Here is a 16,565-nt window from a genome sequence, read left to right on the forward strand (position 1 = left end):
CCACAGTAACTGATTCTCCATCCATTAACTTACCTGTAGGCAAAGCGAGGCACTGCATTTCCTCAATTCTGCGGATGCCCAATCTCAGAATCACCCCGAAACAATCAAGACGACTTTAGACAGTTACTTTGGTGTGGATGAAAATTTGTTGCAAATCTTAACAGTTAGTATTTCCTCATCATAATTCATGGTGTGAAAAATGGGCCTTTATTTAAAAACGAATAGCTTTTTGGTGTCCAGTTAACATTTTAAAAATTACGAGACAACCCTGCAAAAGGCAAATAGTTCCATTCCAAACTGGAGAGATGATGGGCGACTAAGTGTCGACGCCGGCGTAAAAACAGGAGTGTTTTACTCCGGCGTCGGCGCCCATTCCGGGACCCCATTCTCCAGCCCACTGGGGACTAGCATGGCCCTGGAGCAGCCCATGCCGCTCCAGCTGCCGATCCCGGTGTGAACCCGGCGCCGCAAACGTCTTTAAGAACAGAACTTCAGTTGAGAGAAGAGACTCAGAATTGCTTTTATATTCTTTTGTATTGCTTTTGTATTGCCACAACCTTGCTCGGCCATCCCGAGGGCAGTTATTATGGTCAGACCTAGTTTTTAAAAAGTAGATTTATTTCCCGAAAGGACAATTGATGAGACTTTCATGGTCACCTTACTGAGACTAGGGGCGGGATTCTCCGGTCTCCAACGCTAAAATCAGGTATGACGATCGGCAGGAGAATAGACGTTGCCACCGAAATTGGGGGCGCCGACACTTTTGTGATACTCCTCCAAAACAGCATACTCTAGGAGTACGCCGCACATCGTCGCGACGGCCTCAGGACGTTACCTGAGGTCCTCCCCCAGATGGGATGAGTTCCCGGCGGCATGGGTCTCTCATGCTATTTTTTTCCGGGAACTCGGTGTGGCGGCAACAGACTAAGTCCTGCGCCGCCATAGTCCGGGGGAGCCGATCCACGGGCAGGGGGAGCTTTGGCGAGACTGGGAGTACTGGTGGGGGCTGGTCCGAGGGTGGCAAGCCTGTCCAAAAGGGGGTCACTATTTAGCAGGCCGAGTCCACGTGCGGCAGGCGCCATATTGCGCGGCGTGGCCACTGCAGGCCGCCGCTATGCAAATGCATAGCCACGGACCCGGCAATTCTCCGGCTGTATCTGGAGCTAGGGCCGGGGGCTCTATGCTGCGTGCCTGCTAGCCCTCCACCAGATGGAGGATTGGGGTCGTTTTGCACTGTTTTTTCGGTCGTAAAATGCCACTGTTCCTTGCTGGAGTCAGCACTTAGTCTCAGAATCGGGGAATCTAGTCCTAGGTTTCTAGATTCTAGCGGATGAATTCTCTGGTCACCGACGGCAAAATCGTGTTTGGCTATCAGAGTTCCCAACCAAATCAAGGCCGGCGCTGCTTTCATGATGCTCCGCCAGCTCCAAAGCAGCGTACACCCGCCACGTATCGATAGCCTCGGGACGTTGCCTGAGGCCCGCCCACCGATGCTCCGCCTCCGACCGGCCAAGTTCCCAACAGCGTCGGTCGCGTGTGGTGTCATCCGTCGGGAACTTGGCGTGGCGGCTGCGGACTCAGTCCAGCCACTGTTGGGGGAAGGCCGGTCCGCGGGCAGGGGAAACTTTATCAGGAACTGGGGGCACTGTGGGGAGTGGTTTGGGGTGCGCGAGCCGGCCAAAGGGGGGCATTATTTTGCGGACCGGGTCCACGAGTGGCCATTTTATGCCATTTTGCCTGGTGTCAAATGCCACCGTTCCCATGCTGGTATGGGGATATAGCCCCAGAATCAGAGAATCCATCCCTTGGAACCTATGACCTGAGAACATTAGCTTGGATCGCTAGAGCACCAATCTAGCGCAATTATCACAATTATCACAATCCCACCTTCTACCCTGAGTGGAGAGAGCAGGAGAATCAGAACCAGAAATGAGAATAGGAGGAAAGAGATCAGAGTCAAACCCCAGCATTATTCTTTATACCAGGTGTACAAATAAGGTCATTGCGTATTACAGCACAGAAAGAGGCCCTTCGGCCCATTACATCTGTGCTGGCCATCTAGCACCTGTCTATTTTAATTTCATTTCCCAGCACCGCAGCTTGTATGCTATGGTGCTTCAAGTGCTCATCTCAATACTACTTCAATGTTGTGAGGGTTCCTGCCTCTACCAACCTTTCAGGCTGAGAGTTCCAGATTCCCACCACCTCTGGGTGAAAAAGATTATCTCCAACTCCCCTCTAAACCTCCTGTCCCTTACTACAGGACACTGGAAATTGTATACATTTACATTGTATCACCACAACTAACATATCTCTATTGAAGAGCATCACAGTGAAAGGCATGAAAACTGCATTGTGCAGATCTACATCTAAGTAACATTCATGCGCCAACTCATTTACAATTCCACTGCACATAACATCCCAATAAGCATGGCCTGTGCTGCAGCTAGTGATTTATAGGACAACTAGAATATGTTTGTATTTTTCCATCACATGTTTTGTTTTGCTTTCAGCTGCACCACCCAAAGATCCATGTGCCTGCGAATCACTTGTGGAGTTCCAGAGAAAGGTCGAGAAAATAATTAAAACACTGACATCAAAACATATCCTTTTCATCCCATGTTTGTTTCAGCATAAAAATTTACTGATATCATATTATCCACATTTTAGTTTTATCACCTTAATGGAAGAAAAAATGTGTATATGGTATAAAAGTTTATTTCCTGAACTCTCACTGTGAAATGCATATTGCTGCTTGTGAACGAAGCACACAGAATGGATCAGCTATTGGCTGTATACATAATGGAAGGCAGCATCAACAGTGCTGTCAAGTGGCACTAACTTAGCACATAACCTGCTCACAGAAGCTCAGTTTGAGTTCCACCAGGGCCACTCAGCTCCCAACCTATTACAGCCTTGATCCACACATGGACAAAAGAGCTGAACTCAAGAACTGTGGTGAGATTAACTGTAAAGCAGCATTTAAGCAATTGCGGCATCAAGGAACCTTAGCAATACTGACTTTGATGAGAATCAGAGAGAACATTCTCCACTATGGTTGGAGAAAAACCTGACATAAAGGAAGATGCTTGTGATTGGTGAAGGCCAATCAATCATCTCGGTTTGAAGGTATTGCTACAGGATTTCCTCTGCATAGTCTACCAGACCCAAACATCTTCAGCTGCTTAACTATGACCTTATTTGCATCGTAAGGTCAAAAGTGGAAATGTTCATCAATTGTGCACTGTTCAAAACCATTCACAACTCCCCGGATAATGAAACAGTCAGTGCTCATTTGCAACAAGATCTGAACATTTAGGTTGAGGCTTAAGTGGGCGGTACGGTGGCACTGCTGCCTACGATGCTGAGGACCTGAGTTTGATCCCGGCCCTGGGTCACTGTCCGTGTGGAGTTTTCACTTTCTCCCCGTGTCTGTGTGGGTTTCACCCCCACAACCAAAAGATGTGCAGGTTAGGTGGATTGGCCTCACTAAATTGCCTCTTAATTGGAAAAAATAATTGGGTATTCTAAATTTATGTTTTAAAGAAAGAGGAAAAACCTGGGCTGGATTCTCCGCCCACCACGCCACATTTCTACCCTAACCAGCCAGCGGGATTCTCCGTTACGCTGGCCGGTCAATGGGGTTTCCGATTTTGGGGAAGCCCCATGCCATCGGGAAACCCTCGGGCACTGGCAAAATGGAGAATCCCGCCGGCGCAAAATCCCTCCCAAGGTTTAGGCTGATAAGTGGCAACTAACATTCTCACTACACAAGTGTCAAGCAATGAGAGAATCTAACCACCTCCCCTTGATGCTCAACGATGTTACGATTGCCGAATCCCCCTCCTGATTCTCCAAAGCCCGTCCACCATCTACAAGGCACCATTTGGCATGGTGGTGGAATACTCTCCACTTGCCTAGAAAAGTCAACTCCAACAACACTCAACTCAGGACAAAGCAGCCCACTTGATTGGCACTCCATCCACCAATTTAAATGTTCACTCCTTCCACCATTGGCATACTGTAGCAGCAGTGTGTACCACCTACAAGAGGCACTTCAACAACTCGCCAAAGCTCCTTAACAGACCTAGATAAACAAGGACCGCAGGTGCAAAGGAACATCAACCACCTTTAAAATCTCCTTCAAGTCATGGGACTAGAAACCCAGAGACCCAGCGTAATTCTCTGGGGACCTGGAATTGAATCCCACTGTGACAGATGGTGGAATTTAAAATTCAATAGAACATCTGGAATTAAAAGTCCAATGAAGACCATGAAACCATTGCCGATTGTCATAAAAACCCATCTGGTTTACTCATGCCCTTTAGGGAAGGAAACCAGCTGCCATTACTTAGTCTGATCTAACATGTGACTGCAGACCCATATCAATGTGGTTGACTCTTAAGTGCCCTCTGAAATGGCCTAGCAAGCTACTCAATTGTATTCAATTGCTACAAACGAAACACAAAGGAATGGAACCGGACGGACCACCCGGCTTCCACCTAGGCAAACCCAGCTTTGTCAACTTTGCAAAGTCCTCCTTATTAATATCTGGGGGCTTCTGTCAAAGTTGGGAGAGCTGTCTCATAGACTAGTCAAGCAACAGCCTGACATAGTCATACTTATGAAAGTATTCTTTACTGATAATGTCCGAGACACCACTATCATCACTGGGTATGTCCTGTCCCACCGGCAGGACAGACCCAGCAGAGGTGGTAGCACAGTGACACACAGTCAAGAGGGAGTTGCCCTGGGAGTCCTCAACATTGATTCTGGACCCCATGAGGTCTTCTGGCATCAGGTCAAACATGGAAAAAGAAATATCCTGCTGATTGCCATGTACTGACACGACCCCCCCCCCTCAGCTTTTGAATCAGTGCTCCTCCACATTGAACACCACTTGGAGGAAGCACTGAGGATGGCAAGGGCGCAGAATATACTCTGTATGGCAGACACCAAGAGTGGCTCGTAGTACCACTAGAGACTGAGCTGGATGGGTTCTAAAGGACAAAACAGCTAGACTGGAACCAACTGGAGGGAAAAACAAACTTAACATTGTTACGTCCCGCTACAGGAATGTAACTTGTATACCACATCCTACATCTCAGAGTATGAACTACCCAGGTGACTTAGGGCAGAGCTTCCTCCCAATTGGAGGAGCTCCCCACAGGAAATAAACCCTGACCTGGAAGCAGTTCGGGGAAGGCGACCCTGCAGGGAGTGGAGTGGAATGATAATTGTGACTAGTGTGGAATAGTGTGGAATAAAGTGAGTTATACCCTGTCAGCCTGGCCTCTTATGGAGTCCTTGCCTCCATCTACAACACTGGTGACGAGGATCAGGTAGAGCTGCCGTGGTCGGCAAGTGCTGCAAAAGCAGATCGTTTTTCAACTACTTCAGGAGGCCACTCTCCAGCCGGCAGGGATGGCACACATGTACCAGGGATGGTAAACCCGAGCTTTTGACGCTGACTCGGACGATTGGGCCCAGAATGTCAAAACACTTCAACTTTGTTTTGCACAAACGCTATCACCAATGATGAGCGACAGATCGTCACTTTACTGACCGCTGTTGGCGGACGAACTTATGCAGTGATCAGGAACTTGACCTACCCGGACAGGACGTTCACCACGCTGATTGACTGGGTGACCCGTCACCTAATTCACAGCCCTTGATTATGGTCTGACGGTCCCGTTACCATATCGCCTCCCAGATGCTGGAGGAGACCACCAATGATTACTTGGTGTGCCTACGGGGACCCGCTGGCCCTGCAATTTTGGGACTGGCTTGACTGAATCACTGTGGAACCGCTGCGTTTGCTGACTTCGGGACGGGAGATCCAGCGGAAGTTGCTAATGGAGACCCTCTGGCACTCGACAGGGTCGTCGACATAGCACTCACCCAGGAAAGCGCCGACTGCGGGCTCCAAGAACTCCAGGGCCTGGCGGTCCTGAACATTGGCAAGACCGCCAGCTGACGACTACCTGATCGTCCTAGGGTGGAAGTCACCACAGGACCCACAACCGCCGCTAAACGGACACCCCACAGAGATGGAACTAGACACGGGAGCGGTGGTTGCGGTCATCAGTTTCTGCACATTTACGGCCAATAAGAGAGATCTTCAGATGCTGGAGCTTCATGACATGGGTACTTCATTGGCCCTGTATACCAGGAAGCATTTAGAAATTGAGCGCACCGCCCATGTGCCCATTTCATGCGGAGTCCAGTCCGGGTGCTGACCATCGGTGGCCGTCCGCGGCAATGGGCCCAGCCTATTTGGGTGTGATTGGCTGCGTCAACTATGTTTGGATTGGCGTGTGCCAGATGGACCCCCGTGGGTCGGATGGAGTGCTGTCCAAGCTCCCTTTGATTTTTGCCGAAGGCCTCGGGACCATTAAAGGAACTATAGCCATGATCAAAGTGGAAGAGAATGCCCAGCAACAATATTTCCGTGCATGCTCTGTGCTGTGTGCACTTCGCACCAAGGTAGACCAGGAATTGGACCGTTTGGAGCAATTGGGTATTATTCGCCCCATCCACTATGTCAATTGGGCTATGCCTGTGGTCCCCGTGTTGACGCCAGATGGGTCATTTTGGCTCTGTGAACGATTACAAAATGATCATAAACTGGGTATCCCACCTTGACCACTACTCGGTCTCTCGGATCGAGGATCTCTACGCCCGGTTCAGCAGAGGAAAAACATTCACTAAGCTGGACATGAGTCATGCATATTTGCAGTTGGCACTTGAGCCAAGTTCCCGGAAATACGTGATGATGAATACCCATCGGGGACGGTACAAGTATATGAGGTGGCCGTTCGGAGTCCCCTCAGCGTGTGCGATATTCCAGAGGGTTATGGAGAACATTGTGTAAGAGTTGGCAAGGGTTGTCATCACCGGGACCTCGAATCAGGAACACGTGGAGAACCTAATCGTTGTCCTCGAGTGGTTTGCTCAGGTTGGGGTCCCCCTCCGGAGGGAAAAGTGGCTTTTCCACGTGGAAGAGGTCCCATATCACGGCTCCCGAATGGACAGCAAGGGCCTCCATGCAGTGGAAGAAAAGGTGCGAGTGATTCGCCATGCGCCCATCCCTCATGACCAAATGGAGCTCCGCTCTTTCTACTACTACTACAGGAAGTTCATACCCAGGATGGCCACGTTGGTCAGTCCACTCCACCAACTACCGAGGAAGGAACAGAAGTGGGACTGGGGCCCCCTGCACCAGCAGGCGTTTCACGAGGTGAAGCAGCGTCTCGCGTCAGATGAATTGCTGACTTACTTTGACCCGGACAAGCACCTGCTCTTCACATGTGACGTTGCGCCGTACACTGCAGCAGAGGACTTCCAGCCAGCGACGGTGCAGATAGCGAAGCAAGTTCTGATATGGATCTTGGACAGAAGCGACAATGCGCCGGCACCGATTGTACCGCCAGCTAAGATCCTCGCGTAAGCGGCGGTCCCCGGTGCACTACACATCTCCCAGGCTGGCTGTAACACCACTGATCTCTGCCCACAACCCAAGTGGCCATGGGACCCTCCACCAGAGGACATGGGCATTTTTCTGAACTTCGGAGGGGGGTGGTGTTACGACCCCCCACAGGGACGGACCTTGTGTAGTATCCGATTCCCCTCCTACAACACAGAGTTTGAGCTACCTAGGTGACTAGGGAGCGGAGCTTCCTCCCAATTGAAGGAGCTTCCCACAGGATTTACGCCTGGACCTGAAAGCAGTTGGGGAAGGTTAAACATTCCAGCTCCAGGATATCACTGCAGGAGATCCTCAGGGTAGTGTCCTCAGTCGAACCATCTTCAGCTGCTTCATTAATGACCCTCCTTTCAACCATAAGGTCAAAAGTGGGAATGTTTGAGGATGACTGCACAATGTTCAGCACCATTTGTGACTCCTCAGATACTGAAGCAGTTCATGTCCAAATGCAGCAAGACCTGGACAGTATCCCGGTTTGGGCTCACAAGTGGCAAGTAACAATTGTGCCACACAAATGCCAGGCAATGACCAACTCTAACCATCATCCTTTGACGTTCAATGGCATTACCATCAATGAATCCCTCCTATCATAATCCTGGGGTTGCCATTTACCAGAAACTGAGCTGGACTAGCCATACAAATATTGTGGCTACCAGATTCCTACAGCCGGGAAATTAACTCCTGATCCCCAAAAGCCTGTCCACCATCCAAGGCACAAGTCTGGAATATAATGGAATACTCTCCACTTGCCTAGATGAATGCAGTTCCAAAAACACTCAAGAAGCTCTACACCATCCAGGACAAAGCTGCTCACTTCCACAATTAACCACTCCACCACCAGCGGCCACGACCACAACCATCTAGAACAGTGGTTCTCAACCGGGGTCCACATGGATCCTGGGGGTCCATGTAACATTACTGGGGGTCCACACAAAACAAAATACCGAATTGGGGGTCCACGGTGATATTTTAGTGGTCCATAGAGCAATTCTCCTTCAGAACAATTGTTATTACTGAGAATCAAGTAGAAGAAAAAAATGTTTGTTTTCATGATGAATATTCACCTTTCTCTCTCTCTCTCTCTCTCTCGCACTGACAAAGGTCAAAGAGAGATTATAATCTATCTAATTTACCTTGAGGGCTGAAGGGGCTCAGAACCAAAAAGGTGCATTTGCTGTGTTTATTTTTGTGGTACTGTATTCTGAGAAAAAAAACCCCATACAGGTTGATGACAAATGGGTTTATTGTGCTTTAATGACAGTTGTTGTTGAAGATTGCCCGGGCTATTGTCCCCTCGGAACAGCCCGGAGAACCTGACAGAAGCAGCTTATTAAATACCCACGGTTGACCTGACGCTTATGCCACGTTTCTCCTTGACAAGTTTAATGAATGATTTAACACAGTAATCACTAGAAACTGTGTATATTTGATATGAATTGGTTATTTTTAGAGTAATTTAATTCAATTTAGTCAGTAAAAAGATTTTTTCATTACTTTTCATCTTAGAATAAGTTTGGCAACGTACGAAAATACCGCTAATCCGTTTCCAACCCTCACGGTGAGGTAGATGGACTTTAGGATTAGTTTACCACGCATATAAGAAGCTTTTTTTTCTGCGGAATGGCTATGGGGGTCCACAAAAAAATATTAAGAGGAAAAGGGGTCCATGGGTTAAAAAAGGTTGAGAACTCCTGATCTAGAAGGACAAGAGCAGCAGATACCTGAGAACCCCACCACCTGGAGGTTCCCCTCCAAGTCACTCACCACCCTGACTTGGAAATATATCACCGTTCCTTCACTGTCGCTGGGGCAACATCCTGGAATACCCTCCCTATCAGCACAATGGGTGTACCTACACCTCAAGGACTGGTTCAAGAAGACAACTCACCACGACCTTCTGAAGGGAAACTAGGGATGGGCAATAAATGCTGGTCTAACCAGTGACATCCCATCCCACAAATTAATTTGAGAAACATTGGCCGCGATTCTCCCAAAGGGAGACAAAGTGCCGACGCCGGAGTGAAACCCCGAGAGTTTCACTCCGGCGTCGGAGGCTGCTCCTCGCCCCCTATTCTCCCACCCCCAGGGGGCTATGAGCGGTGTCGCATCAATCTCACGCGCCGGGCCTTCACGCTTGCGTCAAAGCGGCGCCGTCTGAATGATGCGGCTGGTGGCGCCTAAATGACGTCACCCGCGCAAGCGCTGGTTGGCCGGCGCCAACCCGCGCATGCGCGGTTGCCGTCTTCCCCTCCGCTGCCCCGCAAGACATGGAGGATTGATCTTGCGGGGCGGCGGAGGGAAAAGAGTGCGTCTTTCAGAGACGCCGGCCCGACGATCGATGGGCTCCGATCGCGGGCCAGACCCTTCCTGAGGACCCCCCGGTGCTCGATCCTCTCTCCGCCCCCCACAGGCCCCACATGCAGCGGTCGTGCGATGTTCACGCCGGCAGCGACCAGGTGTGGTTGGCGCCAGCGTTAGCCGGTCGTATTAGGCAGGCCGCTCGGCCCGTCCGGGCCGGAGAATCGTCGGTCGACCGGAGCGGCGATTCTCCGAGCAGCCTGTCGCAAAATGCGACACGCCGTTTTGGGGGGGGGAGAATCGTGTGCGGGTGCCAGGACGTGGCATGAATTGCCCGGCACTCCCACGATTCTCCCACCCGGCGCGGGGGTCGGAGAATCGCACCCATGATCCTGACTTGGAACTATATCGGCGTTCCTTCACTATCGCTGGGTCAAAAATTTGGAACTCCCACTGTAGATGCACCTACATCACATGGATTGCAGCAGTTCAAGATGGTCTTGTCAGGAAGAATTAGGGATGGACAGTTGGTTGGCTTTACTGGTGATGCTCCCGTCTCCCGAATGAATAAAAAACTGTTAAATACAAGAATTTTGTAGGTATTCTTGATTTTTAAGTTTTTGAACAGTAGGAATAGTTGTTATTTGATTTCTCAGTATCTAGAATTTACAGTCAGCTTGCTGATATGTAGCACAGTTTGACAAGTTTAAGTTTGTGTAAACATGTAAGATTCAGATTGTAATAGATAATTCAATGAAAATTTGAAACCATTAGAACACTATTATACAAATCACTGAAGATTAATGTTTTGACTCATGCAATATTGTCCTTAACATTTTTTATACTAGGTGCCTTCACAAAAAAACTGGCAGCTCTTGAGAACAGACTCCTTGTCTAATAGATTTTGGTACAATTTTCCTGACATCGTCACTAAGTACCCTATTGTAAAATACTGAAAACATGCTTATTTAATATACAAAAGCATCTGAACTACTAAAAATGCTTTCATCTATTTTAAAGTGTCTTATCTAGTTAACCTTCTCTGAGCACAGGAACCCTGTAATGTTAAGTATAGTCAGTTCCAAATGGACCAAGCCCTGTGAATTATGTCAGAAACTTTGAATATTTTTGCAGTATATTTTGTATATTAAAGCATGTTGCCAAATGTAAAACTGAAATGTAATTTGTATTTATATTGTAATTTACTTGATACCAATATTCATCATTGATATCAATACTGATCAAATCCCTCGGCCATATTAATTTTCAGCCTATATATTTTGTCCACTGATTAAAAAATTAAGCGTCAAAATACAGATCACACATCCTATTAAAATTTGGCCTAAAACAAAATACCCAATGAAGTCCAGAAGCAAACTATTGTAGTTATTGATAAAATCAAAGCTGATAAGATGCAAAGAAAACAGCTAAATGAAATGAACTTGTTGGACAAAACCAAGAAACAAAGTGTCTTATGTGTCTCATTTTTAAAATCTGGATATTTATGAAAGTATATTTAAGAAAAGAGGTATCATGCATTTTTAAGAGGTTTTATGGGTGTTTTCTTATCATCTTGGTAAAACCTAGTTTATGTCAGAAAATAAAACCAATTAAAGTGGCCTAAAAACATTCAAGCTCTGGACAATGATTTCTTTAATTGCATTATCATTTCTCCCCTGTGGCCAGTTTGTTGGACTCTGACTCCATTGATTATAATATTCTTGCTTCATATTGAAAATCTGAGCTGAAAGCTGTCTGAGAAGTGATGGCCGTTCACACCAGTTCTGAAAACTTTATGGTGCACTGGTCAGACCACACTTGGAACATTGTTTTTGGCATTTTTAGAATGAGACAAATGAAATGAATGGGAGAAGCCCGAGTTTAGATGACCACAAGATCGAACTAATTGAGCCTAGTACTGATTGATACTCATTTGAAAATTTTACGCCACTGACAAGAACAGGTTGACTGTCTCCCTGTGGAAGATGGAACTTAGTAAAGAATCTTTTTGAACTGAAAATTTGTTGTTTTCTCTCCAAATACGAATGCCTCTATAAGAAAAATCCTTAACTGGAAAAAAACCCTCAACAAACTAGAACCAGAATCAATTAACCATAAAATTAAACTCTCAACAGAGGGTTCTCTAGCAAATTGACCCCCTCCCCTTCACCTGCATAGTATGCTTTGGGCGAACATGTTCTACTTCTTTGGGATAACCAATAATATCACCACCGCTCATAGAGAATAGACACCAATATGTTCCAGTGTTCCACACCCTCCCACTCTCCCCCCCCCCCCCCCCCCCCCCCCCTCCACCAAGCAATGTCTCAATTTAACTATCGCTTCCTGATTTATCTCATTTTTCCCACTCTGGTGATGCCCTTTCTTCAAAAATTCATTTGTGTGGTGTTAGGTCACTCTCATGAGTAAAAAGCCGGCATTTGTTGTCTATTTCTAGTTGTCCTGAAAAGCTGGTAGTGGGCTTCCTTCTTCAATCACAGGACAGTTTAATACAATTAAAGCGCTTGTTAGACCTTTTCCGAATGGCAGTTAAGGACTGGAGTCACAGATAGACCAGGCCAGGTTGGAACAGCAAGTGTGAATTAGTTGAGCTTTTGACAACAATCTTCATGGCCATCTTTACTCGAAGTTCAAAAGTTCAATTGGTCCATGACTAATGGATCGCATTCGAGCGAGAACCCATCAAGGTCTGGAGCCTCCATACATTCTTTGCTGATTGGCAGCTTCTGCTGTCAGAGACAGGGATGGAAGGGAGAGAAGGAGGAAGGTGGATGCCTCCAAGGGGAATGGGTGATGGATTGCGGCCAACCCACAACTCCAAACCTCCAACCTCCTGGGTAAATGGTCATGGCTGACAAGGCTTATCTCTATCTCACTTTGTTGGTGCATCCACCAATTGCAGACTAGAGGCGACTTCATTGATTTGCTGGGGGAGTCCTATCTCACCTTCAGCATAAGGCACAGTCCTGGGTTCCCTTCTCCTTTCCTCTCTGCTTCTTTCCATTGTGTGTGTCCGCCTTTGTATTTCCTCCCTCCCCACCCCCTCCCCCCCCTTCCACTCTTCCTCATCGCTATTGGCCTCGAATAGGTCTTGGAACAAGCTGATGAACAGCCGACCCTCGGATGGCGTATTTGATCTTCTCCAGGTGGAGACATTCCACCAGGTCTGCCAGCCAGTCTGCAGCTATGGGTGGTGCTGCCAGACACTAGCTGAGCACGATTCTCCGGAGTGCGATTAGGGAAGCAAAAGCAAGGGAAACGGCCCTCTTCCCCATGTGTAGTTCTGGCTGTTCTGATACCCCGAAGACTGCCACTCTCGGGCACAGCTCCACCCTTACCCCTAAAACACGTGGGTGTGGTTGGCCGGTCCCCTCTGACACCGTTCACATTTGTCCTCCACCTCCGGGAAGAACCTGTTCATTCGGATTCTGGTTAGGCGAGCTCTGTGCACCACTTTGAACTGCATCAGGCTTAGCCTTGCAGAGGAGGTGGGGTTGGCTGTACTTAGTTCTTCGCTCCAGAGTCCCCAACCCAATTCCATCCCGAATTCGTTCTCCCATTTTCGTCTGGCTTCGTCCAGCGGTAGTCTTGCCTTGTCCAGCAACCTTCCGTATATCTTCCCACATTTCGCCCCCTCCTTACTTTCCGTGTTTATTAGTTTTCCTCTATTAGTCCCTCAGGTCCTGGGATATCTTGCCATTACCCTGTGAAAAATGTGTTTAATTTGGAGGTGCGTGAGTTCCTGTCCTGTCAGTAGGTCCAGGTCCTCCGTCAATTCACCCAAGGTCGCTAGATTGTTCCCTAATGTAGAAGTCCTTGACTGTTAGCGCCTAAGTCCTGTCTCCATTTTTTAAAAGGTGGTGTCGAGCATGGCTGGTGGGAATTTGTGGTTGCCGCAGATGGAGGCCATCTCAGTTAAACTGAAATGCTGCCTCATTTGGTTCCATGTCTTCAGTGTGGCTACAACGACTGGGCAGGATGCGCATTTCATTGGGGGATGGGAGCGCTGTCATGGCGAGGACCCATAGGGTCATTCCCTTGCAGGATGATTCCTCCAGCCTCACCCAGTCCATATTGGATTCACGTATCCACTGTTGCTCGTTATGCTTTTCCTTAATTGCTCTGTTTTAATAACCTTTGCTCTAGAGTCGCCAGGTATCTTTCTGATACCACCACAAGGTTCAAAGCCAAGTACTGATCAATACACCAGTTAGTAAGTTTGAAATCAATACACATTTATTATACACACAGTCAATCATTACTCATGCATAAAACTCTACTTGCTAAACTATCATTAACACTAAAAGCCTATACTTAGCTTCGAATGGTCCACCAGGTCAGAGGAACAATGGCCTTTGTCCAGTTCTGATTCTGTTGGCTTCGAGCTGGTACGGAATAGTAGCTAGGAGCATCTATCTCATAGCGTGCGTTGATCTGAGACCTACTTGGTTGATGCAGCTGTTAGGCAGGTCTCTCCTCGCTGAGAGCCAAGAGCCAAGAAGAACAAACTGAACTTAGGGACGCTATCTTATAGGTCCCAGGGGTTTCGCGCCCTTCTGGATGGACCCCGGACTTGGTCCCAATTAATTGGACCATGTCCCAATCGTTGGTATTGATTTTCTCCAATACCGGGGCTGTTCCCTGATCGTTGGGCGGGCCCTAGGTGTTCGTTGGCCTGCCTTTGTTTTAGTTCCCACCGGGGAGTCTGTCCTCGTCTCGATTGTTTCAATGTTTCTTTTTGTCCCTGGAGATAGCTCATTAATATGCTAATGGCTATTGGTTTTGGTTCTGTCTGGGGTCTGCAAAACTTAATACACAGGAAACCTTGCACCTGCTTGTGTTCCCTGTAGCTGTCCAATTTTCCCTACATTCCAAATGAGTGTCCATTTTGAAATCGGGACGTGGCCACCCCAGGTGGCTACACCACCCCCTCACTCTCTCCGCCGTAGCTGTCCAGTGGTAGTATTGTAAATTAGGCAGGGCCAGCCTGCCCATACTTTTCCTCCTTTGCAGTGTCGACTTCGGGATCCTTGGGTTCTTCCCCCCCAACCCCCTCCCCCTCCACCTCCACACACATACAAACGCTATGATCATTTTGTCTACCTGTGCAAAAAGGCTTGGGGATGTAGATCGGTATGGATCTAAACAGGAAAAGGAACCTCGACAGTACTTTCAATTTGATCGTATGCCCCCACCAGGGAAAGCAGGAGTGCATCCCATCTTTGTAGGTCATTTTTAACTTCCTCTGTCATGCTGGTCAGATTCCTCATCTGGATCCGTGTCCAATCGTGGGCTATCTGGATCCCCAGGTGGGGAAATTTGTTTTGGACTAGTTTGAATGGTAGACCCTCCAGCTCTGTCCATCCCCCGTTCGGGTTCACCGAGAATGCCTCGCTCTTGCCCAGGTTAGGTTTGTCGCCCGAGAAGGCCCTGAACTCTTCCAGAAGTTGCATGATTACTTTAAGGTCATTCTGTGGGTCCAAGACGTAGAGGAGCAGACCATCCACATAGAGTGACACTCTGTGATCTCTGTCTCTTCTTTGGATGCCCTTCCAGCTTTTCGCGTCTCGCAGAGCGATCGCCAGGGGTTCAATTGCCAGGGTGAACAGGAGTGGGGACAGTGGCCATCCCTGCCTTGTGCCTCTGTACAGCTGGAAGTATTCAGGACTGGTGGTGTTGGACCGAATGTGTGCCTTGGGGGCGTTGTACAGGAGTTTCACCCATGAGGTGAACCCCGTCCCTATCCCAAACTGTTCCAGTACCTCAATAAGGTACTTCCATTTGACTCTGTTGAAGGCTTTTTCTGCATCCAGGGAGACAATCACTTCTGGTGTTCTCTCCCTGGAGGGAGTCATTACTACATTTAACAACGGCCTGATGTTCGCAGTCAGCTGTCTACCCTTGACAAAACCCATCTGGTCCTCTTCGACCACCTCCGTACGCAATTCTCCAGTCCATTAGCCAGGACTTTCGCTAGTACCTTTGCCTCTACATTGAGCAGTGAAATGGGTCTGTATGATCCGCAATCCGTCGGATTTTTGTCCTTTTTGGGTATAGTGATATTGGAGCCTGAATAGCGTTGGAGGCAGGGTGCCCCTCATTAGTGAGTCTGTGAACATGTCCCGAAGGTGTGGGGCCGTGGCTGGTGCAAATCTTTTGTAGAAGTCCGCCAGGAACCCGTTGGGTCCCGGCACCTTCCCCGCCTGCATCGAGCTGATCTTCTCCATGATCTCTCCCAGTCCTTTTTTTTACATGTATTTTATTGCCAACGTGTATCAAAAAAGGTTACAGCACATAAACACCCCGGTAAACATACATCCCAGCAATCAACTATCCTGTCTGTACAACCTTTCTCCCTTTTTCACCCCCCCCCCACACCCCACCCCCACCATGACGAACAGCTCCTCAAAAACAGTCACGAATATCCCCCACCTTTTCTCAAACCCCTCTGCTGAGCCCCTTAACTCATACTTTATCTTCTCTAATTGCAGGACGTCGTACAGGTCATCCAACCAAGCTGCTACCTCCCCCCCGTGGCAATGTCAACCCTACTCCAGTAAAATTTGTTGCCGGGCAATCAGAGAGGCAAAGGCCAAGACATCGGCCTTCCTCCTCTCCATGAGCCCCGGTTTTTCCGAAACCCCAAATATCGCCACCAAACTTCCTCCCCCACCATCCTTGCTAGGACCGCGAGCACTCCCGCTCAGAATCTTTCCGATTTTTCACAAGCCCAGAACATGTGCATGTGATTCGCTGGCCC

General features: G+C 48.3%; 1 protein-coding gene across 1 annotated transcript in view; it reads left to right on the forward strand.

Moving 5' to 3' along the window:
* Nucleotides 1-11,415, forward strand: part of matn1 (matrilin 1) — a 49,197-nt gene extending 37,782 nt beyond the window's left edge. The window contains exons 7-8 of the mRNA XM_038795978.1: nucleotides 2,514-2,603; nucleotides 10,630-11,415. Of these exons, the coding sequence (XP_038651906.1) occupies nucleotides 2,514-2,603; nucleotides 10,630-10,682 (143 nt within the window). The 3' untranslated portion in view covers nucleotides 10,683-11,415. The remainder of the gene's footprint in view (nucleotides 1-2,513; nucleotides 2,604-10,629) is intronic.
* Nucleotides 11,416-16,565: the final 5,150 nt, after the last annotated feature.

Source organism: Scyliorhinus canicula, chromosome 1, assembly GCF_902713615.1.
Source record: "Scyliorhinus canicula chromosome 1, sScyCan1.1, whole genome shotgun sequence".
Classification (NCBI taxonomy): domain Eukaryota; kingdom Metazoa; phylum Chordata; class Chondrichthyes; order Carcharhiniformes; family Scyliorhinidae; genus Scyliorhinus; species Scyliorhinus canicula.